Here is a 24553-nt window from a genome sequence, read left to right as displayed (position 1 = left end):
CGGCCGCCTGAGCGCAAGCCGGGAGCCGGGTCGGACGGGGAGGGAGCAAACGGGGACAGAAAGCGCAAACGTCGGGTGGAGCCGTCGGGCTGTGAGACCCAGGCTGGCCAGTGCCTCTGTGGGACGTTGCTGGGTATGGAGAGAAGGGAATCGAGGGGTCTGTTTGTGTGTTGTTCTCAGAGGGTGGGTCTGTCAGGGAAAGGCTCCGTCTGAAAGGTGGGTTGGGAGTCAAATCCATGAACGTCTCTGAGGGGTTAACATGTTATATAGGGTGTAGTGGGGTTGGAAGGTTAGCTGGTCTGTTTGTGTGCTGGCTACGTGTGCAGCTTGTTTTTCTGGATAAAACCAAAGTATGGCTGTATTTTCTGTCCCTCTGTACTCAGTACTGCCGAGGCCTCACGTCAGTACTGTGTTCAGTTTTGGGCTCCTCACAAGAGGACCTGGAGTGTGTTCAGAGAAAGGCAGCGAAGTATTGAGGGGTGTGGAGCAGCTGAGGGAGCTGGGATTGTTCATCTGGAGAAGAGCAGGCTTAGGGGAGACCTTACTGCTCTCTATAACTGCCTGAAAGAGGTTGTGGCGGGAGGGGGGTTGGGCTCTGCTCCCAGGACACAGTAATAGGATGAGAGGGAATGGCCTTATATTGCACCAGAGGAGGTTCCGGTTGGATATTAGGAAGTTTTCCTCTCAGAAAGAGTGGAGATGCATTGGAACAGGCTGCCCAGGGAGGGGGTGGAATCGCCATCCCTGGATTTGTTCAAGAAGTGTAAGAGAAATGGGTTAGTGGACACTGTGGTGATGGGTTGACTGTTGTTGGATTAGATGATCTCGTTGGTCTTTTTCAACCTTAATGATTCTGTGATTTACTTAGCAAAAATTTTTCTTTGCTGACCTCATAGTGGTCACTGCAGAGATGTCCAGCAAGCCACAGATCCGTCCTGCTGAAAATGGAGAGCATTGCAGGAGTAAAATGGAGAATGGAATGGACAGTGTGGCTCCCCCCACCCTCAGTACCTACACACCTGAAGAGATGGTACAGCAGATGAAAGAGTTGATCACTGAGAACAATGAGTTAAAAGGTGAATGTGAATCAGTCTCTTCTTCGGGTCCAAATCTCTTTTTGATCTATGAGTATGAGTTCTGTGTTCATTTGGTCTTCCTAGATAATCTTTTATATCTGACTGGCATTCACTCTATAACCAACTCTGCAAGTGGTAAGGCCGATTTGATAGGGCACAGCACATTGAATTGGTGTGGAAGATTGGAGTGAGAATACCCCCTAAGCTAAGCTTCAAAACTACATACACAATCAATATAGCGCTGTGTATTTTGGGAGGCAAGGTAAAAATATGCTCTTCAGTCATCAGCTTTGAAAAGATTTTTTTTTATTTGTATCTTAGAATGGTTAGGTGTCCCCATTACAGATTAACAGTTTGCCATTGCTGCATCAGCAGGGTGGGGACTGTACAGTTGAGTTAGGATGATCTCTGAAAGGAGCTGTATCCTCTCAAACAGAGAAGGGAATTGAAGCAGACTGTCCTGTGCTGCTGTGTAGTAACCATTTTGAAAGTTCAGATGTTGCAGCATCTTCTGTGCTGCAAAGTAGCATCCATTGCTGAGCCTGTCTGGGAGAAACCAGTAGGTTTCCCTGAAAACACATAATGATTAACACCTTTTAGGTAATATAGCTTTGTTTCTGAATCCTTAAAGTTTAGATGTTAGATATGTTTTATTATTAATTGGTTAGAGTGAAACCCAAGGAATTTGGGGAATTTCTATGTAAAAGACAGGTACCTCACTTTTTACATTGCAGTAGAGCATGAAGTCACATATCTTGTTTGCTGCTGTTTTGAATTGGTGTTCAAATTCTACCTCAGTCATTTCTGGACCTGATCTGAGTTCTCTGCCTTGGAATATCATGATTATCTGACAGGAAGGTTGCTTCAGGAAGCACCCCAGATATTCTGCTACAAGGTTCTGTAGCATACAAGATAACGTTCCAGGACAACAATCGCAGCTGCTGTAACTCATGCCTTGCAGAATCGTTCTCCAGAATTACCTTTACTTTTTGGTTATGTGAAGGACTTTTTGACAATCTGTAATATGCTGTGAAGATATAACATCAGTTTCTGAAAGATACAACGTATAGAAGATTTTCAAGCAACTAACTGAGTTTTTTGCTTTAAAAACTAAATCTTAAATACTTTCATTGGCTTCATAAAAATCTTGTCAGCATTTTGCAATAGTGAGACTGGAGTTGCTGTATACTGACTCAGTGACTTTGTTACATACACTTGGCTTCCCAGTCAGGATGAAATGACATTGCTCTAAGTTGCCAGTTACATTTTTGTTAGTGCTTTTAATCAAATCTTAACTGAATATTCAAGCAGAGCATGGTTGGACATATTTGAGACTTTCAATTCAATAGCAGCTGTTTTCATGCATTAATTTATCACTCTAGGAGATACACTTTCCCTACTGAATCTCAGTAGTTTCAGAATTTTTGTTCACTAGTTTCATTTATGTTGATTGTGTGCATAACACGTGTAAGATAGCGAGTACTTCTTGTGGGCAGTACTTCTTGCTTGTACTTCTTGGTTTAGAAGTCAGTCAAGGAGCGAGAGAGTGTGAGCATGTTATTTCAGCAGTGATTTTAGTAGTATTTATTATGGTGCTAAGGAGCTATAATGAGTTTCATTTCAGTTCACTGAGATATATGAGAAGGTGGTTTGCATTTCATATCTGATTGCTGCTTATCCCTTTGATATTGAAGAAAGCTGAGCTCGATGTAGAGGAAATCTGCTGTTTCATTGACAGAGTACTGATGTGAATCAATGACTTGTCTCTGGCTGTCGTTTAGAAGCGATGAAGTTGCACAACCAAGCAATGAAGGACCGCTACGAGGAGCTTTCCATCTGGCGAGAGAAGCAAAAGGAAGAACGAGAGTTTTACGAGGCAAAGTTTAAAGAAGCCAAGCAGTGCTTGCTTGCCAAGTGCATTGAAAATGAGCAGCTGCAGCAACAACTTCAGAGCTTAAAGGAAAGAGAAGAAGGAGCTGAAATGGTAAGTAAGAGAAAGATGAATTCACATACATTAACAGTGAACATCAGGGTCTTTTATGGGTGAGGGCTGGAGTTCTGTTAGCTTCTCCTTTTTTATCCTTATACTCTAATGAAAAGTCTAGGACTTATTTTACAAAGCAAGTCTTGAGGTGCAGTAAGATAACAACATGCCACATGTGAGATAACTAATATTTCAATTAATAATTAACAGTAATCATTAACACAATCAACATAAGAAATAAATTAACATTTCTTGCCAACTTTTCATTCTGCATCCTGTTTACTGTTGGGTTGACTTAATCCCTCCCTTTCCTTCTAAGATTATTTCTCTCAGCATAGTTTTATATTTGTGTTTCTAGAATCAAGTTGACATGTAACCCCTGCCACCAACCCAAAAAAAAAAAAAAAAGTTATATCTTTCACCTATTCTGAAAGCCTTTTTACTGAGGTTCAGGTTAGATTTGTTCTTCAGCTGCTCCATTTCTGGCTGAGCTTTCTCCCCCTGTCTTTGGCTCTGTAACAGGTAGTTTCTAACATTGCAGGTGAGTGCTTAATATGCAGGTAGCATCAATTTGCCAGTAGTACCAAAGACACCACAAAGTCTGTTAGAACAAAAGCTACTTTGTGTCCCACACATGAAGAGATGTTTAACAACAAGTTTCATGTAGAGCTAAATCAATGAATCCTGGTATGTGGGACTTCCAGAACTCGTGTGGGTTCTCTGTTGCCCATTGAAGGATGACTGTGTTGGCCTTTTTCTCCATGGCCATTGATAGGCTGTCTTTTCCTCTCGTGTGCTTGTTTTATGGAACTCTGTAAGAATTCTTTCAGGATATAAATTGGAATTGGCCAATTGGTTCAAAAGTTATTAAGGGGAAAAAGGTCATGTATAAACAGTGTGATTGTGCAAGTATGACTTTGTTAGGAAACCAGGCTAAAAGTTGTTTTTCAGGATTGTCAAGGAAGTTCAGAATTTCATAAATCTGGAATAGATTTTAAGGGAAAGTGGGGTACTTGTTCTGCCCATACATGTTTTAGAACTTCTTGTACTTTGGATACTTTAAGTGTGTTATTGGTGGAGTGATCCAATCTCCTTGAGCAATCCAACGTCCAGGCAAGTAAAAATAAATCTCTGTTAATTATCTCATCTGTAACAGCTCCATAAAGTAAGCCTTGGTTCTTCATTGATTCTTTGCAGTTTAACCAGTTGGTGGTAATGGTAATTAAAACAAAAACATTCTCATTTCTGATCATGATGTTCAGACTGACAGTGTCATGTAAGCCACAGTGAATTTCTGCTCTTGAATGCTTTGGCCGTACTTTAATTTCCTTTTTTTTTTTTATCTATTATTTCTAAACATGAAAAAATATTTATCTGAACTTAGAAAAGGCTAACTACAATTAGTCTAATTTCTCTCTCCTCTGTGTCTTTCTGTTTACTGAAATGGATTGTTGTTGTTACGTGGCACCTGTGTTTCACTCAAAGGAAATCACAGATATGTACTGTTGTTTCCCTTAGTGAAAAACATTACTCACAGGAGGGTTTATCTTAAAACCATATATCTGAGAACCCTGGTGGATATAAAACTCCCTCTTATGCACTGAAGCTGACTTCTTTTGCATCCTCTCACAGCTTAGCACAAAATCATAGTGACTCAGGTGTGTATGGCAGTACTGCAAGAAGAGACACTGTCAGCGTAGCACAAATTTAGATTTGGCATGAGTGATAAATTAGAACATCATTCAAGCCGCATGAGTTATTCAGAATTTATATTGAGGGTGTATGGTGTATTTAAGCATTACAACATTACAAGGAGGCTTGGATTACAAAATGGGAAAGAAACAAACGCACAACAACAAATGCAACTTTTTGTTGTCCAGTGAACCAAAGCAGTTTAGAGATCTCTGTACTGGATTTTCCCAGGCAAACTTCAAAACAGAAGAAGAGCAATGGAACACCACTGTTATATTCAGGCTCTGCATTCTTTGGCTGCTGTTTCATTTTGGTTGGTTAATGCGGGTTTTTGTTTATCCCAGGAGGGCTGTGCAGCTCCTGAGAAGGAAGCAAGGCAGCTCAAGTCCAAGGTGCAGCGGCTCCAGGCCGAGAAGGCAGATCTGTTAGCCATCATTTCAGAACTGCAGGTCAAGCTGAACATCGCCTCAGCAGAAGACTCCTTTGTGGAGATTGGGATGAATGTAAGTAAAGGGAATAAAATGGACATGGTGAGCTGCAACCAGAAACTCTGTTCCCAACTTGGTCCTTTTTGCAAACTGGGTTTTCTTATTGTGCCATGCTAATTGATGAGAAAGTTGAGCCTAAAAGTGATTAAAATGATGGTTTGGTTATTTACCTGATGACATTTTTACAGTGAAGTTTTGTCTTCCATTAGTAAGAAGCATGAATCTATACCAACAGCAATTATATATATGTGTGTGTATATACATATACATATACACACACACATACATATTTGCCTCTTTGAGAGAGAATACCAAACTGCCAGCAACAGTAGTAACACAAAAATATAGGCACAGTGAATCTGGAAGAAGTGTTTCATGATCTTACCTGACACAGAGCACCTGTATGTTACAAGATGTAGTGATAAAGGACTGGAGAATTTACTTGTATTCTTTCACTTTCCTTGCCCAAAGTAAATTTTCATGGAGTCACTGTATAATCAATGAATGTATGGATGTTATAATTAGGAAATATACAAGAAAGTTAGGCTAAACAGGTTATCACGCTAAAGAAGACTGGATGGAAAGCTTACCCTTGTCCTGGGCTCACTGAGAAGATTTCAAGAGGAGCAATCCTCAAAAAATCCTTCCCCAGTGGTAATCAGCTCTTAAATGGGGTCTAGAAGGAGTGGAGCCTTCACCTGTGCTGCCATGGCTGACTCGTTGCTCACCTCAGGTGGTCAATCAGAGGTTCAGGCCGTGATACAGCAGTTCCCATACAGTCACAGAATGTTCCAAGTTGGAAGGGGTCAGACACCAACTCCTGGCTCCACACAGGACCACCCAAAATACAAACCCTATGTCTGTGAGCGTTGTCCAAAATGCTTCCTGAACTCCAGCAGCTCGGAGTCGTCACCACTGCCCTGGGCAGCCTGTTCCATGCCCACTGCCCTCTAGTGCAAAGCCTTTTCCTCACACTCCCTGCCTTTTCACAGCTCCATGCCGTTCCCTTGAATCCTATCACTGTCACCAGAGAGCAGAGCTCAGCGCTGCCCCTCCGCTCCCCTCGCGAAGAATGGGGCTCCTTTCTCTGCTGGCAGAAATATGCAGGTGTAGTCAAGCAAATCAAAGTCTAAAGTTGTAGAGTGTTCCCTAAAGGCACAAAAATATTATTTTTCTACTGTTCTTGTTTCTGAGAAGTCTTCAGAGGAAATATGTAAAATGTGAAAATGAGGGTTTCTGCTATCTTTACAATAGCATGTCCCTCTCTGGCAAGGACAAGTGCAACAAGAAAATCACAGAATTTAACACTTAGTTGGAATTGTTAGAGAAAACTTCAGACTGCAGGAAAGCTTCTAGGACGCTTCTCCTTTTTCTGCTACAAAGATCTTCCTTTGCACTATGAAGGTCATAGGGTGAGCTTTGCAGTGGGAAAGAGGAGCTATGTTCAACATCTGTTGGCAGTGCTGGTAACTGTTGCTGTGTCATCCTTATAAGAGAAACTGACTGTGGAGGTTTGTTGATTTAAAAGAGAAGGCCTAATCTTGTTGTTCATATTCTTTAATCAGTCCTGAAGAGATGCAGGGAAAGGCATGTGAAATTTGTAACTTAAGAATTTGCAAACATGAAACTGATCTGTAGGAGTTTTGTGTTTTGTTTTTATTGTCACCATAGTAGTTTTTCCTGTTTTTCTTTCTTAAGTAAATAAAACTGTCCTGCTTAGTTCAAGTACCAAACTGATATTTTGGGGGTATTTTTTTCTTTTTTAGGAAGAAGTAAATAGAACTGCAAAAGAAAATCAAGATAATAGCAGTGAAGTGGCCAGTAACATCGCTGTCTGCATGTATGTGGGTTTTTATCTGACTCAAACTTCTGCAGAGTGTTGTTTCCAATGTAAGGGAAGCATTTTCTTTGAGCAACGTCAGTCTCTATTACAGTATCTGTCCTCTACTCTATTACAATGATATTCAAAACAGTCGGAGTTCTTGTTTCAAACCTGAGCCCTTCTTGCTCAGTTTGTTTGTCTTTGGTATGAACTGTGGGGTATAAATCATGGTGGGGTGGGCAGATAGTGCAGTGTCATTATTTTTTAGGTGACTAGACTTAAGATGTGAGCATTCTATTTCAGTTACTTCTGAAAATTTGATCTTTAGATCAGCTCCAGGGCATAAGGGACTTTCTTGCCCCTAGCTGAACCTTTACACCCCATGAACACAGACAGCTGACACCACTAAACTTTCCATTTTGGATACTGCCCAATTTAAGAGCTAGATGGTTGTGGCTGAACACTCTTAATGCACTTCATGGCCTTTGCTTTTGGAAAGGGGGATATAGAAAATTGAAAGGGCATAGCAGGCCAGAAAGCTGTTCTGTGTATGTTTTCCCTTAAACTCTGTCACTCCCTACCTCATTGCAAAGAAATTCAGCATTTTAATGTAATAACATAGAAAACTTGTCCCTCAGCATGAAGTTAAGAAGTTGAAGGAAAAAAAATAGCTATAATCAGGGGTGTAGCAGAGGAATGCTGACCATAGCCCAAGTGCAAGCATTCAAATTGTCATTAGCAGTGGCCTGTGAGAACACTCTGATCTTAAGACGTTGTCTGTGGGATTTGCTTCCCTTTTGATGACTATTTGGGCCATATCTACAAAAACAGAGGGTATAAATGTCTCTTACACTATTTCCTGTGTCACCACGTGTCTCTGTGCAGCACTGAAACCTTAGAGTGGTGCTGTTAACCGCTTCAGAGGAATGTGATCCACATGGGATGGGTTTATTTCTGTAATTGTAGACTTGTACACTAAAAATCCCCTGATAAAAGTTAATTATTTACTTAAGATATCTTGGCTGAGCACTCTCTTTGGGGTATTCAATTTTGCTCACCAAATTTATATAGCTCACAGGAGCACATGCAGGCCTGTGCTTTCGTTTCTGCTCTGAACTACAAAAACAAAATTGTATATAAATGCTGTTTCCCAGCTGAGCTTCTGAAACATACAATATGTATAACCTATATATCTTATCATATAGTTAGGGGATTTTGACCTTCTGTCTAGGTAGACACGAAAGTGGAGGGAACAGAATGCAGTATCATATCACCAGGAAATCAACAGATCTTGTATTTCAGAGTTTTGTAATTGTTTTGGTTTATTTCTGTGGTAGTACGTCCAATTTTCAAAAGAGCTACAGAATATGATGGAGGCAAAATATCAAAGGAATTCCTTCTGAAAAAGGAAGCAATTTCCAATGCCCATTTTTGGTGGAAGATGCCTTCTTTTCCTGGAAAGGAATGAAACTGAGATAAGAAATGTTTCATTGGAAAAAAGGTAGTAGCACTTAGCAGAAAGAGATGCACAGTAGGTCAGAATAAGTGCTCCAAGCTTTGTTTTGTCTTGACTATTTTTAATTTTTTTTTTCTTAAATTCCAAGTTGTTCACCCAGCTTGATAAAAAGAGACTGTTTGAGCACTGCAGAAAGCAAGGACTGTGTTTACATGCTTAAGGACTTAGGCTAGCGGGCTGCAGGAAGGTCATGCTTCGTGCATGCTTCTGAGCTCTTTGCACAGAATGTTGATTTTTCAGAACTGTGAAATTGCCCAAAAACTAGGGGTAAGAGAGTACTCTAATAACATCATAACTGTTGTTATTTACACGTGGTTTGGTTTGAAGCAGGAGCAAATCTGCAGATGAGTCCAAGAATTTGGAATCTGAGGAGCTGACTGTGAGCCAGTTACTCTGCTGCCTTAGAAATGAAACTGAGAGGAGGGAAAAACTTGAGAAGGAGCTGAAGGATCACAAAGAGAGGTATGAATTAGGTGCACTGTAAAGTTTTAATCTGTTTACATTCAAGTCTGTTGGAGTTACCAACTTTGGGCCTGATCAGAGTGAACTATCAGTGTGAACTGGATGGGCAGTTTCCTGAGCACTCACTAGTAATCATGTTTGTCGTAGCTCTGGTAGGGATAAACCACATTATGTTCTGTGAGCACGACTTTGTCTGTCTTATTACTTCCTAAAGTAGCACAAATTACCTGTTGCCTCATGGCTTTGAACTTTCCACAGGTGATGTGAAACAAAACGAGGACTAGCTGAGAATGTTCTTCTCATTCCTCTCTCATTATTTGCTTTTGTATCAATCGTCTACGTGTGGGGTTTAAGCACATCACTTGTATTAAACAGACATTGCAGCCCTCTTTGTGGTACTGGTAGGCTACGTTTAGGGCTGTGAGCTTGGAAAAGCTCCTTAGAAATGCTTCCCAAAAGTTTAATTCCAAACTTACCTAAGAGAGTTTTTCTGGTGAGATCTGCATAAATGTCCTTCTCAGCTCAGTCGTACATATATCAGCATGGCTGTTCAGGCATGGAGAATTGCCTAGGCAGTAGCTGTTCCAAGTCCATAGTTTGCAGAGACAGTAAGACTTCCTGGACATTACTTATGATGAAAAGTTAGTGTCACAGTAATTGTTTCTGCGTGGTCTTCCTAGAAGAGGTAATGAGCCATAGCCAAATGATTCTTAGAAATTTCAGCCTCTGTAAAGATCAAAGGAAAGTAGAGGCAATATTAATCATTGGGTTCAGTGAACAGACCCATTTTCAGAGGATTAGCGTTTTGGACTGTGTCAAAGATTGATGACAGTGGACTGAATCATTGTCTTTCTCTGCACCTGCACATCCATTGTAATTAAATATACATGCTGGGTGTTCTATGTTAGATGCTGCCATGACTGTGCAAACTTTCCTGCATGTCTGTACTTTCAGGTTTTTCTTTGGTTCATGGCTATGATGTTAGAAGGACTTGAATGAAATCCTTGAACAGTCACAATCTAACTAATGGCCAAATCCATTGTTACTGGATTCTTCTGTTTTCCAGACTTTCAAAGATGGAGAATGAAACAAGCAATTGCCTGGAGACTGGGACGCAAACTAACCAGGAAGAAGAGAGTTCACAGACTGTAAGTACTTGTCATCCTGAGCTGAGTTTTAGCAGTGTACAGCTTACCTGTTGAGGCCAACAACTTTGGGGTCTAGATTTCCGCTTGCACACAGAGAGCAAGGTGCAAATATGTTGCATGAGCTGCAGAAGTGAGTTTTGAAGTCTCCAGTCCATATCTTAAAGGAGGTTCCTTCCAAATTACACCAGCCATGAAAAAGGGATAAGACTGATGGCTGAGAATTAGGGGAACTGCAGCATAACTGCAGGTATGCTTCATTGTCCTGGCCCTGTCCACTTAAGTAGAGGGAGATGCATTCATTTCCATCACCACAAAATCTTCTGAACTGGATAAATTTCCTCACTGTTGGCTAGGTCAGCTTTTAGATCAGAATCTACTGGCAGCCTACTGTAACACAGACCCTATATGTGGAGCTCATGTGGCACCTGATATGACTTTTTTCCTGGTAAGATGTATTACAATGGTAGAATGTAACTATCTTGGATTGCAACACAGGTTGAGGCAAGCTTAGCCTTGGTTTCAGTTTAGGCTTTGAGTGGGTATTGGGGTTGGATTTCGGCTCCAGATTCATCCATCTAAATTTATGTGCCTGCAGTTGTAGGCTTCTCCATGTGGGGTAAGTGTATAAAAATCACAAAAGTACAGAATGGATGAGATTGGAAGGGACTTCTGGGTTCATCTGGTCCAACCTCTGCTCAAGCAGGGACTCAGAGCTAGTTGCCCAGGATCATGTCCAAGTGGCTTTTGAAAATCTCAAAGGAGGAGAGTCTACAACCTCTCTGAGCAACCTATGTCAGTGCTCCATCACCCACACAGCGAAGAATTATTTCCTAATATTTAGATGGAACCTCTTACGTTCCAGTTTGTGCCCATTGCCTCTTGTCTTAGCACTGGGCACCACCGAAAAGAGCCGGAAAGTTTCTGTGACAGTAGAGACCTCCTCTAGTTCAATACAACTGCATAATAAAGGCAAGTAAGAATGCCTGCGAGGCACTGTTGGGTTATCTGAGGTGCCATGTGGGGCTAGAATATATGATATGAGATCTGCTGGAGACCTGTTCCCTTTAAACTTTAAGAAAGCTTCCCCTTCTCCTATCGCTATCAGACTGTGTAAGAAGTTGGTCTCCCTCCTGTTCCTAAGATCCCTTCAAGTACTGGAAGGGATGAGATGGTGAGACTGAAGTGCTTCCAGCTACAAAATATACCTCCAGACACTACAAAGCAGGAGGAGTCAGAAATTTCACCTCTTCTACAGTGGGGATGTATTTTAACTACTGAAACTCTGAGGTGTCTCTGTGCACTGGGTTGGAGGAGCACACTGCTGCTGTTTCTTTCCTCCCCCCTGCTTTTGGTCTGTCTTTTGGATCTTTCATTGGTCTCAGTCCAAAGCCCAAACAAAAGAATTGGACCCGCAATAAAACTGGCAGTAGTTTTATTAGAAATCTTTTTTTCTTGATTTGCAAAATTGATTCATAAACGAATGACAGTGAAATTTGGAGTAGGAAACTAGAACAGAAGGGGTATTACCAGTGTAGGGTGTAAATGGCAGGAGGAATAGTACAATGTTTTAGCCTGCCTTCTTCTCTATTTGCAAACTGCTGTTTCTGTTCTTTGTCTGCTGTCACACCTCTTTCTAAGGAGGCTACCAGTGGTAGGAGATGTTTGACAGAGGACTGGCAATAATCACTGGCTGTCTGCTTTTCCCATATGTTTTAAATCTGGAACTCTGAGAAACAATGTATGCAGGTGGCTCTGAAAGTAATACCTCCTAATTATCCCACAAAGAGCACAGTAACACTGTTTCATGGAGCAAATTCTCAGCTATAACACAGCTTTTCAGCAGTCGCCATTGTTAGCTCTGCACTTTTGCCAGTGATGAACAAGAGCCTGCATGCCATGCTGCTAAAAGCCTGCACCAGAGGAGGTGACCCACTGTCACCACTGCAGAAACACCACCCACTGCCTCCCTGTGCTCACATCCACTCCATAAACGTTCTGTGAGTGTCAATGGATGCAATTTTTTCTGCATGGAGGAATTCAGTGACACACCTTTGCTTCATATGCACCTCCATATCAGAATATATTTTATCACTGCCCCTTTGCTGACATCCATCAGCCTTTCAATACCTAAAGGGAGCCTATGAACAGGAGGGGAGTGAACTCTTTGAAAGGGTAGATAACAGCAGGACAAGGGGAAATGGTTTTAAATTGAAGGAGGGAAGATTTAGGTTGGATGTCAGGGGGGAGTTCTTTACTATGAGAGTGGTGAGGTGCTGGAACAGGCTGCCCAGAGAGGCTGTGGATGCCCCGTCCCTGGAGGTGTTCAAGGCCAGGTTGGATGGGGCCCTGGGCAGCCTGGTCTAGTATTAAATGGGGAGGTTGGTGGCCCTGCATGTAGCAGGGGAGTTGGAGATTCGTGATCCTTGAGGTCCCTTCCAACCGAGGCCATTCTGTGATTCTGTGATCACATGGCAACAAAATGTAATGGAAAAGAATATTGGTGGGAAGTTTCAGCCCCTACTGCCATACCATCAATGTCTGCCTGTGATGTCGTGGGCCGACATAATAAAGTAGGAGACATTACTTTCAGAGTAGCCCTTGTATTACCTGCCTGCATAACAAGAGTAATAGAGTTCTCTTTGAGTCACCCAGATTTTAGGAAAGTGTTGAAGTCACAATGTGTTTCTGCTACATTTAGGAGTAATTGGTAATTGTGAAGCTGAGCAGAAGGGACCTTACTGCTGAGCACAGAGTGTAAGATGCAGACTGACTCATGCTGTCTTCCCTGGAAAAAGAACATTGCTTTCTAGTTAAACTTCTTAGTTAGCCAGCAATTTTCCTGTCTTGAGTTGTCCATATGTAATTTTCCTTTTTTTTTTTTTCTTGAAAGATTGGCAGTGAAGTAGAAAGTCTGAAGAAGCAAGTCTGTGCCCTCTTTAAAGAGCTCCAAGAAGCCCACGAGAAGTTAAAAGAAGCAGAACTAATTCAGAAGAAACTTCAAGAAAAGTAAGGTTCAGAAGAACAATAGTTGTGCTGTGACACCCCGTTAATATTTTAATGAAAACTCCCACCTTGGGAAACTCAGTAGCTCTACAAATAGCAAATATCTGTTTCATGGAAATGCTGCAAAAGATTGCTCCTTTTTAAGTGAAGATGAAAGTACAGAAGTACAGTAACTGTCATAAAATCAGAACTGCCAACCTAGGTCTACAAATAGAACCCCAGTGCTTGGAATTTTAATATTTGGGTTTTAATCCTTGTTGATATAAAGGCAGATCTTGTTTTCTGTTTTGCATAATCACTCCATTTTTTGGCCCTGGGGGAAGAAGCTAAGGGATCTACTTACAAACCTTCTCACACAGTCTGTCTGTGCTTTTGAAGACCAAAGTGTAGGTCTTTAAAATTGAAAGAAGAGCTTCAATTTATTTGCTTAGTTTTCTGTCAAATTTCAGTTCTTTGAGGTTCATAATAGTAAGAAAAAATGCATTCCATTTAGTAGCTTTATTTTCAGGTAGTTGTGTATATATGTTTTCGTCTTTCCTTTTTCTTCATCAAAATAAGCCTTTCAAATGAAGCACCTAAAGATTCTTTTTGTGTGATGCCTATTGTGCCAAATCCATCAGGGAAAGGTGAACAGATAGACTAAGTGTTTTCTTTTTTTTTTTCCTTCTGTCAGGTGCCAAGCATTGGAAAGAGTAAACTCAGCTGCTGCAATGGAATTGGAGGAGAAGCAGCAGCTCATATACACCATCAAGAAGCTGGAGCTTCAGGTGGAGAGCGTGCAGGCAGAGGTCAAGCTAGAACAAGCCAAGACACAGGATGAAAAGTGAGTATTGGTTGTGTATCATGGGGGATATTGTTAGTGAGAAAGGGAATTGAAGGGAACATGATGAAAGGGAATTTGAATCTCAAATATGAGTTTTGTGTTCTACACAGTTTGAAGCCAAGTTATGTTTATAGAGTCTTAAGTAGAAACCTCTGCATCTGTCTATGTCACTTTGAATCTGGAGTCTCCAGAGTCTCCCAAACTATATCTTTTTGTCTAGTGAATACTTCACAGAGGAAAACTTGAGCTGTAAGCTCTGGTGGGTATCTTCTTTTTGTTGTAAAGCCAAAGACAGTTTAAGGTCAGGTATAATATGCAAGTAGAGGAAGCAGAAAAAGGACAGCAGCTTGTCAGTTTGACTGGCAGGGGGTGAATGCATCCACAGGTTGGAGAGTAGAGCCAAGTCAAGTGATGACAGTGATGGGAAAGTGATGTCAGTGGTATCTACAATACCCTTGCAGTTAGAAGAGTTAAATGTGAAGTTGAGATAAAGAGACTGGCTGTTTGCTGCAGCTCTCCCCTCCCTTTTATGAGTAGTCCATGTAAGGAGTGTGAGAATGTCAGAGTGAGCTGTATGGAGAGGTGGAACTGAGGTCTGAAGGCACTGTCTGCAGCTGCTGGAGAAGCTGCTCGTTCTGCTCATTGCATTTGGAGTCTGTGTCTGTTTCTTCTCCTGATAAATTCTCCATCATTTGAAGTCTCTCAGTCAAGACTGGTGAGCTTGATTATAAAATTATTGGATGATAGATTATTTAATATCACATGCAGGCTATCAGTAAGGACATTTGTTTGGACTCAGTCTAGGGATGGAGCAGCACACAACTCCTTGGAAAAGAGATGCTGAAAAACAGAGCACAGTTTTTTATCATCAGAAATGCAAATTCATTTGCAAACAGTTGGGTTATCTATTCTAAAGTCTGAAAGATTTATATTTGTATATACATTTATAAGTCTTAAGCCCTTATGAAACTGAGATTTTAGGAGACTGTTTAGGAGAGAAAGAAGTCTTCAACTGGGACAAGTAGGATAGTTCTGCAAAATGAAAGAGAGTAAAAAGAGTACCAGATCTTTCAAAGAACTTTCAAGTCTTTCAAACATTTGCTTCTTTTCATAAACAGGATAAGATACAATAGCTTGCAGGACGCTTACAACAAACTCCTTCCTGAACTCACTGAAGCAGTGAAAACAATCAGTGAAATGAAAGTCAAAGAGGTAAACTCATCAACAGAAGAAATCATAATGAATTAGGGGAGAGTGGGAAGGGATGTGAGAATGTATGTGGGAATAAATTCAGGCCCAAAACACATGGGCCTGAATTCACATAATATGACATGTAACCAGGCAGCATCGCTTTGAGAAACAGAGATCCTGTGCTGTCAATTACAGAAATCTTATCCACATATCTGGACTTCTGGATAAGGTTTAATCTACAGTGCATTATGAAGTCCAATCCTTAGAGATCAGTGATATGAAAATGCATGTAAGTGTTCCTGCAGCATAGCTTGTAAATTTAGAAATGTAGAGTTCTGAATATTTTAGTATTCTTAAATAGAATGTCTACCACAGTGAGGTCCTGTTCATAACTGAGGATCCATGTAAGTGCAAGATTCTTCTGTATCATTTTGGAAAAAATCCTTTGCAATGTACATTTGGGAGCTCTGTTTTGACTTGATACTGTGTAGTTGAAAAGCACAAAAATAATCTTTTAGTTGAAAGATCAATCAACATTGCTATCTTAGGGCAGACCTCTTTGACCATGGAGTTGAAAGTTTTTTTCCAAGAACAGGAGGATTAAGTAGGAGACTTCCACTCAAAGCAGAGTCACATTCTGAGCTCATCTCAGTCTTTATTCTTCCTTACAGCTTGATAGGGTGGATAAAGTTGTGGTGGAAGAACTGAATGCAAAGGTGTTGCTGGCAGAACAAGCTCTTGCTGCAAAGCAGCTCCAGATGGATGAAATGAAGCAGCTAATTGCTAAACAAGAGGAGGACCTTGAAACCATGGCTGTGCTCCGTGCTCAGGTATGAGTCCTTCAGAAACTGGCTGGTTTGCTCACCCAATATTCAGAAACCAGGAGGAGCTATTTAATGGCTCAGTCTGGAATACTGTTTATCTGTTTCCTCAATTCCAAAGCATAATTCCCTTAGAGCATTGCAGATTCTTGCAGGTCTGAACCACCATATCCTACACTGAGTCTGGCACAACAAATAAATTTGGGAATAGATGTTATATATAAATATATTTTTATATTTAAAACCACCATCTTAAAAATTACTGCATATGTTTTAGAGATTGTTTTATTCAAATATGACCCTAAAAAGAGTCTGCCTCACATTTAAGACAAAGGGGGAAAAAAAAAAGGCATCTTGCTCTGGTTCCACTATCTGTGCCACTGGTTTGTCTGTGTCACAGGTTGTCACCTCCTCACTGCTGTTCTGTACCTCATTTCAGCCTCTGTACACCAATTGCACTGTTCCAGAGTCTAAATGGAGAAGCTTTTTCACTTTCTGTATAGTGCAGATTATCACTTTGCAGTGTGTAGGTGCTGTAGAAGTGCTGCAGGCTCTGATGCAGGCATACTACTGTGGTACGTAGACTTGGTTCAGTCTAAGCTACTAATTCTCAGCATGATTTAATTTCTCTGATCAGATGGAGGTTTATTGTTCTGATTTCCATGCCGAGAGGGCAGCAAGAGAGAAGATCCATGAGGAGAAGGAGCAGCTGGCTGTCCAGTTGGCATACCTGCTAAAAGAGCAGCAAAACCTTGAAGATCTTGGCCGGTGAGAACAGACTTTGGCTGAGCTGCTTTTGGTTTTGTCTTGTTCCCCTGCATGCTGGAGCTAACCAATGTTATCTTGGTAGCATTTCAGTAAAAAGGCAAACGAGTTTGCAGACATTTATTTATTGGTTAATTTGAATTTTGTAAAAGAAAAAAAAACAGTTGGCTGACTTAGCTATTTTGATTTTGCGATAGAATCTCAAAAGCATTTTAGCATAAGGCATGTTAGTTCTTGGATACTTCAGCAAGACTTCACTTGGGATGACTAAGGTAAATTCTCCCTGCTTCTATTGGTTGCGGCCTCAGTTTTACCAGTGAATCTGCAGCTAAGTTTGCTGCGTATGTGCCAGGGATATCTGTTGTTTCTCTAAGTAGCAGTAATAAGTAAGAATGTGCATTTTCAAGTACTGCAATACTCTGTAGTTGCACCATTTTAGCACTCTTAGCTGTAAAAGATGAAAAAAAAATATATTAACTATGTGTCTTTCACTCATCTTGTGGAAGCATGGATACAGGAAGAATGCCAGGATTTGAAGAATCAATCTATATTTCCTGTTAACTGTCTTCTGAGCCCGTTCTCTTGAATAACTTGCCTTTCTGCTTAAATCACTGTTTGCTTTGAGTGGCTCAGAGTCCTTGGAGCTTTCCAGAAGAGTGTCTTCCAGATTCATGAGTGTGTAGCTGCCTAACTCCTGCTGATGTCAGTTGTTTGACCCTGATTTCAACAGGACTCTTGCACTATCTCAGTAGAGCAGCAGTGTTTCTAGGTCCTGTTTCAGAGCAGCAGTTGTGAACTAAATGCATGAGAACATGAGTTACTTGCAGATCTTCCAGCTTACTTTGAAGCCTTTTAACTTTTCTGGAGGCAAAGGGAAGATACCTTCAGTTTAGCCATATTTATTTTCAGAGCACTTTTAAGTAACTGCCCCATTTCTCCTCAGAAGCTCTTTGGCAGAGATGCAGAATCGCCACGGAGCCAGGGCACCAGACCGGGAGCACTCACCTCGCCTTGTCCAGAGAGGTACTGAAAGCAGCCTCCAAGCCCAGCTGTGTTCAGTTTAAAACACCTTTGCTTATCAGCAAGCAACTCCCCAGCTCCCTTATGGCTATTCTGGCAGCTGGTAGCTGCAGAGAATGTGATTCTCTGGCTTTTAGGAGCAAGTCAGTTCTCTTTCAGCTGTTATACAAAATGAGTGGAAAAAAAAAACCCAACAAACAATTAATGTAACAGATAATTATTTATTTTCTCTGCTTGCAGGAACAGGTAGTCAAGAATGGCCAGAGCAGCAGAATATCTCAATATACTCCTGTCCAAAATGTGAAGAAATTCTGCCCGATCTGGACACGCTGCAGATTCATGTTATGGACTGCATTAATTGAATAACGCTCTCTCATTCTTCATCTACTGGAATTTCACCTGCTGAACGTAATTTTTTTTTCTTTCTGCTAGAGTAAGTTCAACTCTACATCCAGCAAAGGAGATTTTCAAGGTTTTTCTCATTTATTCAATGGAAAAACAGAAAATCTCTTACCCTACCCTGTACTCACTGTACTTGTTTTAACATGAGTTAGGAAATGGATTCTTACAGGTTAACAACATGGACGCATTAAGAAATTCCCTGTGTGTCTGCTGCAATGAAATCTTGAAGGAACATTCCCCTGATGCGCTCTGCTCTTACACCTATCCCGCAGCACTGGGCTGAATTGCTGTAGTAAAAAAGGAGATGAGATATATGCCCATCAGTTCAACTACTGTAAGCCTGTAAATACTTCATCTCTCATATACTATTAATCAGGAAACTAATATATTAAACAGCTGTTTGAGAAGCTTCCAGTAAAATGGAGTGTTTCGTATTCATTGAGCATTTAAAATGAACCCACCTCTTTCTCCAGATGGCGGTTCAGTTGCTGCCCTTGTGACCATACTAATCTGATGTTATATTTTTGATGGCTTATGTAACTTCTTGCTTTAGCTGGACGTAGATAAGGTTTAAGACAGATCACTGAGGTCTGGTATATGTAGCTCCTGGTGTACCCAAGTCACTGGGTTTTATAAAACTGTTTATTTTTAAGGTGTTGTCTTGATTCTTCTTTATTGTAATAAATTTATTTGAACCTGTACAGTATTGTGTTAGAGAAAGCTGAAGTAGATGTAACCTAATTTAAAGAGAGGAGTATAATGGATTTTCAAATCTCAAAATAAATCTATTGCAAGTATAAAATTATCAATGCCTGTTAATATTTTGGATGCTGAAAGGGGAATGCTAATACGTGTGGCTGGAAAGCTTGTGTAGAAAGAACTGTAATGCATAAGTTCTGTTCTTGTCCTCACTTTTGATTTTTATCTCAACAAATAACAGTTCTTGGTGTGCTGTTTGTTAAATACACAACTCTTAACAAAATATGAACAAGCACAATCAGCTTATGACATGACTACAATTAGCAGTGGTGTTAGCCATGGAAGCTGAGGTATCTCAGTTTTCTTGTACACCAGAAATAATGAGAGCAGTTGCCACATGAGCAACAAAAGGACAATCCCTTTTCCCCAGGCACTAAGCCAGGAAAGTGAGACTCAGACATTTCCTCACACATCTGGCATCCTCAGTTATGTATATGGAGTCATGAGGTCACTCTCCATGTCACCTGTCTATAAGGAAATACAAGACTGTACCCTGTGACCAACAGTGACTGGTCTGTGGCCTTTACTGCTGACATTTCAGGGAGGAATTCCACTTTCATACACACTGAGGTCCAATTGAAGAGATCAGCTTAAAAAAAAATACAATATTTTTGTCATTGCTTGTCTTCTCTCCACTGTGTTCGCTGAGTCTGTGAGAAGATCCCAGCTCTGTGCTTTGACTGCTGAAAAGGCATATTCACACATCTGGCTTTGGTTTGGGGATGGCTGTTCCAGCACAACAGGGTACACAGAAAACTCCACCAGGCCTAAGTTTCAGACAGCTGCAAGAGAAGGTAATGCAGGGTACTTTTAAGGTAAAGATGTCAAGCTGTATTATGAAGTCCACTGCTATCCATCAGTGATACCTAACACAACTTTTCAGATATGGGAGGAGAAATGTTTTTTATAAGTGAACATGTGACACTTCAATACTTTTCTGTTACTCTGAAGTTCAGACCAATGTTAAAAGGATGACACAACCCATGAGAGAGATGCATGTGCAGTAAAAGTGATACATATAGCTTATGTCATCTTGTGATCTTGAGGTAAGAAGAATGGAACAACTCTATAGGAGAAAGCCTTAGGGATGCTGGATTCCACAACTGAATGCGCAGTGTAATAGCAGATATTCTGTACTGGTACATGACAAATTCTCCTGTCAACCTACTTCAATAAATAAGCACTTCTCCAGATTGTCCTGCGGATGATGGAGGAAACAACACCAAACAGATCAATAGTGGAATTAGAAATAAAAAATTCAGTGACTTGGTATTTTGCTTCAGACCTGGCATCGAAAATAGTCTAGAGCTATTAATTCAAAATAAAGGTCTACATACTGTAAGATTTATATTTCACTCCAGGCAGATTAATATTCTGAAAATATACACACAAAAAATGTCTGTAGGTGTTCCTTGGGGCAAATAAAACATTCCTTCACTGTATTTTAGTGTGTGAAGACAAACATTTCTCATGCCATGCTGCCAGTGAACTCTCAGCTACTAGTAGCAGGAAAAATAATCTCTTTATTGCCCTTATAATTAAAGCAAAGATTGGTTTTTATTTTTGTGGTTGTCACTATTGTTCTAATTATCCGTTGTAAACTCTGGATGCCTGCTTTCTGTTAGCTATAGTTCACGCTCCCACACAGCTTCATCCATAATTTCAGCTAATGCAAGAGCTGGCTGAAATCTATCGTGAAGAGATATTCATCGGCTTGGTTGCACCCTTCTTCATCAATTACAAGCACTCCCAGAAGATGCAATATCTTATCGACTTTTAATTAGTTCCTCACGACAGCAGGATTTATGGGCTTTTTTCCTTGAATCCAATTTTATTACGGGAGCTTTGCAACAGCTATGGATTCTGCAATGATCAAAAACTGATGGAAATGCTAGTAGGCCAAAATCAAACTAATAGAAAAACAATAGAGCTGATTTCATCTGAGTAGCATTAACCTTAATGAAAACATAGAAAATCAATGTGAAAGGCCAAAGAAGGAATTACTTATGCATCTGTCAAGCCAAAATTAATCATTTTAAGAGGCTTCAATAAGAGAAGAGGATCTGAGCACAGGAATACCAACAGGAAGACATGGGCGTAAGCTGAAGTAGGTTTTCATAGAAAGATAAGATCTAATACTGCAAATCAGAAGGGACAAGGAACTGGAAATAATAATGCCACAACACACTGAAACCTGCTAATGCAAGAGGGAGGATTATTTTCCTGTAGCTGTCATCATTAAGTACAGTCCATTTAGCACAGTGGACAAAAGACCGGGTGAACATGGCCAGCAGATGCTCATTAGCACAAGGTTAAGAGTAATTTGCTTTCCCTTAGATGAAAGATAAAACATATTTGTGCTTTAAAGTGATTGGACTCCATCTGTTAATGGAATACCACCTGTCACATACCCCTGTTTTAACAAGACACATTCCTGCTGTCACAGTCTGTCCCACAGCCAGCAGCCATGGGAGGCACAGTTCCCAAACTGAGAAGAGGCCAGAAATAGTCCCATGGTTGGGTGGGAGACCTGTGAGCAGGAAAATACTGCTGGATTTGCAGACCTCAGTTTGCAGAGGCGGGCAAGCCATCATTATTCCTGTGAGACGGAAAATGGTGATGTGGTGATGCTCTGTGGGGATCACACAGACCATTAGCAGGCAAAACAGAAAAACCAACTCTTAACACCTGGAATTGGTAAGTATTAAAACTGTTAATGGGCAAGAGGTAAGCCAGTGCACTAAATCTGCAATTAAAAAAATGCAAAACTAACTTGTGTTACCATCTGCCTGCTTTTGGGAAATGCCTGCTATTTCCAATATACCATAGCCTGCTAATGATTGCCACCTATCCAAGACATACACAAAGGGTTGTTTCACAGGTAATTGCTGCAGCTCTAGTAGGAGCTGCTGGGTCAAGAAACACAGGGCAACAGAAAACAGAAAGCTCCTGTATGATCAGGAATCTCAGTTTCCACATGATCGCTGTTACCAGCCCCAAACCACAGGCTCCCTGCCCACAACCAAGATGGCGCCCGCGCCGCCAGCACTAAAGATGGCGCTGACGCAGCGAGCGGCGTGCCGGCGCGCATGCGCGAGGAGGGCGGAGCGTGGTTGGAGTTTTGGCGGGTGCTTGGAGAGCGCGGGAGGCGGTGAGCGGGGCTGTGAGGGGAGAGCGGCCGGGCCTGGGGGGAAGGAGGGGGTCGGAGTTGAGAGGGGAGGGGATCCCTGAGATCGGGAGTACGAGGGGAAGGGATCCCTTGAGTGGGGTTAGAGAGATCGGGCTGAACCGGCGAAAGAGTCCCTTTGTGGGGGGTGGAAGGAGGGATCCCTGGATGGGGGGCTGGGGCAGGGCTTTGTTCTCCAGGTTGTGGTCTTGTGCTGCAGGGGGCTCAGCTCAAGTCAGGCTTCATGTGTGGAAATACACCTGTGGCTTTAAGTTCAGTGTTCTGATGGGCAGCTGTGGATAGAAAGAGTGATGCTTGACCGAGAGTGGTGACCTCCATTTCTAATTAATATCCATCCCAACAGTATCCATTTGTTCTCCTGTGACAGAGTCTGTTTGGCCTTGGGGGGCTCTGGAAGGAATCCTGGTGAGATCATGGATGGTAAGGGATAAAAGCACTGCCTTACTTGCAGTAGGGAAGCTTTCTGACAAAGTGCAGAGAGCTCCGTTTGTCTCTTAACAAAGGAAATTACGTTGTGCTGACTGTGCTCCCTGTGGCCTTGTCTATTGCCTTCATCATTCTCATCCTCATGTGAGGCTGCATTTGTGTTTTCCTCAAGGCCAAATGCTGAATATGTTTGTTGTTTTGCTCTGTGTATGGATCTCTGCTCTGTCTGTCCTGTTCTCTTCCCTGTACTTCATTTTCATTTTTCTGTTTTTAGAATCATCTTTACAGTTGGAAGAGACCTTTAAAGGTCATCTAGTCCAAACCCCTGCAATGAACAGGGACATGCACAGCTTGATGAGATTGCCCAGGGCCTGATCCATCCTTGCCTTGAAAGTGTCCAGGGACAGGGCATCAACCACATCTCTGGGAAACCAGTTCCAGTGCGTCACCACCCTTGCTGTAAAAGACAAGGAAAAAGTCCAACCTATATCTACCCTCCTCAAGCTTTTTGACCTTTTGCTTCATGTTTCTCTGCTGCCCTGTTTGCTTCCTTGAGCAAAGTGAATCTGGAGATATACTTTCTTGCTTGCCTCGCGTCTTTCTCTTAAGCTCCTATTACCAAGAGCCATGTGGGTGTTACTCTGTCCTCTGCAGGCTCCCCGGCTTTTCTCTACAGCAGAAGCTGTCATAAGGCAGCTGGCCAGGAGGAAATTCTGTGCTAACAGTCTGCCAGGTTTTCTCCTGACCTGCCAGCCTGGATCAGGAGCTGAGAGTGTCTGCAACCATATATCTATCGGACCAGGTCGCAGGAAAGCTGCTTTGTCTTCCTTAAGCTGAAGCAATTTTTAAAAAAATTCCACTTACTGCTCAGATTTAGTTTTGCTTTTTATTTGCCTGTGATTTAACTGTCTTGAATGTTTTATTCTGTAGCAGCTTTCCTCTAAAAGGATAGAAGTAACACTGAGTGTAATTTTTGCTTCAGGTGATGAAGATTTGGATCTGTTGGTCTCCCTCCTGGAAGAAAATGGGGAGGCTGAAAAGGAGAACTCTCCCGAGGAGGAAGATACCCCAAAGGATGAGAAGGGAGAACCGGATGAGTACGATGAGCTCTTTGATGCAGAAGATGATGCGTCATACACTGAGGAGGTGGATGCTGACAACAGCATAATTGATGAGCAGAAGGAGAACCTGGCTGTGCTGTTTGGAGATGTGGATGACCTGCTGGAAGAAGAGGAGGCAGAAAACACTGTCTCAGCTTCAGTTCCCAATCAAGAAGAGAAAACCAATGAAGAATTACAAGGTTTCTGTTACAGCATCTTTTATCTGACATGTTTGTGATATAGGGCCTACTGCTTCTCTCAGTGTAGGAAGGTACCCAGATGGGAAATGTAGAAAGCCCTTGTGAACGACATTGGATAGAGCGTTCTAAATCCAATTTTCAGTGCTCTTTGGCCAAACTCATCCAACCTACTTTCCCAAAAGAAGCACAGAGGAGCCATGAAGATTTGTCAAGCTCTGGTGAACAGGATAGAGAAGGTCTCCTGTTTATTTGGGTCTTATCTGATGAAGAGCAATGTTGCTTCAGTCCTTAGAGCTGTCAGCTTGGTACCTCTTACAAGCACAACTCCACCTGCTTCCTCAGGGCTTGATGGTGGGGGGTTCTGCTGTACCAGCTGGTGTGGAAGCGGAGCTGGTCCCTGAGCATTCCTGTATTCAAGCAATGTGTTTGATTGTATTGGAAGCACTTCTTTACATTATAGAATGCCATCTATAATCAATAATCTAAGCCATCGATAATCAGCCATCTAAGTGATCATGTGTTCACTAGAAAAGATATACACAACACATCAAGGAATATACCACAAACAAATCAAATATTTATGTAAGTCAGCTCCCGTGCATGGAAAGGTGTCCCTTCTTTGTGAGCTATGTAGGATCAGAGCTAAATCTATACTGTGACTCTAGTCT

The 24553-nt window shown here is 41.5% G+C and overlaps 2 protein-coding genes and 1 long non-coding RNA gene across 7 annotated transcripts in view; 2 read left to right on the top strand and 1 right to left on the bottom strand.

Moving 5' to 3' along the window:
• The first annotated feature begins 6 nt into the window (after positions 1 to 6).
• Positions 7 to 19018, top strand: OPTN (optineurin). Of its 4 annotated transcripts, XR_795017.3 has the most exons (15): positions 17 to 133; positions 897 to 1076; positions 2858 to 3060; positions 5097 to 5255; positions 7007 to 7080; positions 8906 to 9040; positions 10107 to 10188; positions 13079 to 13194; positions 13865 to 14014; positions 15133 to 15226; positions 15877 to 16035; positions 16664 to 16794; positions 17735 to 17814; positions 18052 to 18244; positions 18383 to 19018. XR_795017.3 is itself a non-coding variant. In XM_010717782.2 (14 exons), the coding sequence occupies exons 2-14, from the start codon at positions 911 to 913 to the stop codon at positions 18171 to 18173; spliced, it is 1668 nt and encodes a 555-aa protein (XP_010716084.1). In that variant the 5' UTR covers positions 7 to 133; positions 897 to 910; the 3' UTR covers positions 18174 to 19018. The 4 variants fall into 4 exon arrangements, 3 of the variants coding, with proteins under 3 accessions (XP_010716084.1, XP_010716129.1, XP_010716187.1); XM_010717782.2 differs by having other exon boundaries at positions 7 to 133; positions 8909 to 9040; positions 18052 to 19018; XM_010717885.3 differs by having other exon boundaries at positions 18052 to 19018.
• LOC109369107 lies at positions 5265 to 5909 on the bottom strand. Its single transcript, XR_002117784.1, has 3 exons — positions 5831 to 5909; positions 5626 to 5729; positions 5265 to 5375 (listed from the first exon to the last, which is right to left on the bottom strand). It is a non-coding gene; the product is annotated as an uncharacterized LOC109369107 (long non-coding RNA).
• A 3028-nt stretch (positions 19019 to 22046) lies between the features above and the next one.
• MCM10 (minichromosome maintenance 10 replication initiation factor) overlaps positions 22047 to 24553 on the top strand; it is a 16361-nt gene continuing 13854 nt past the window's right edge. Inside the window, exons 1-3 of one of the 2 annotated variants that reach the window (XM_010717662.3) lie at positions 22047 to 22123; positions 22527 to 22579; positions 23568 to 23885. In XM_010717662.3, the coding sequence (XP_010715964.2) occupies positions 22062 to 22123; positions 22527 to 22579; positions 23568 to 23885 (433 nt within the window). In that variant the 5' untranslated portion in view covers positions 22047 to 22061. Of the gene's footprint in view, positions 22124 to 22502; positions 22580 to 23567; positions 23886 to 24553 lie in introns of both variants that reach the window. The other variant, XM_010717523.3, reaches the window with a different exon arrangement.

The sequence above is a fragment of the Meleagris gallopavo genome, chromosome 1 (genome assembly GCF_000146605.3).
Source record: "Meleagris gallopavo isolate NT-WF06-2002-E0010 breed Aviagen turkey brand Nicholas breeding stock chromosome 1, Turkey_5.1, whole genome shotgun sequence".
Taxonomy (NCBI): domain Eukaryota; kingdom Metazoa; phylum Chordata; class Aves; order Galliformes; family Phasianidae; genus Meleagris; species Meleagris gallopavo.
Note: the sequence above shows the minus strand (reverse complement) of the source record. Positions and strands in the feature narration are given on the sequence as shown.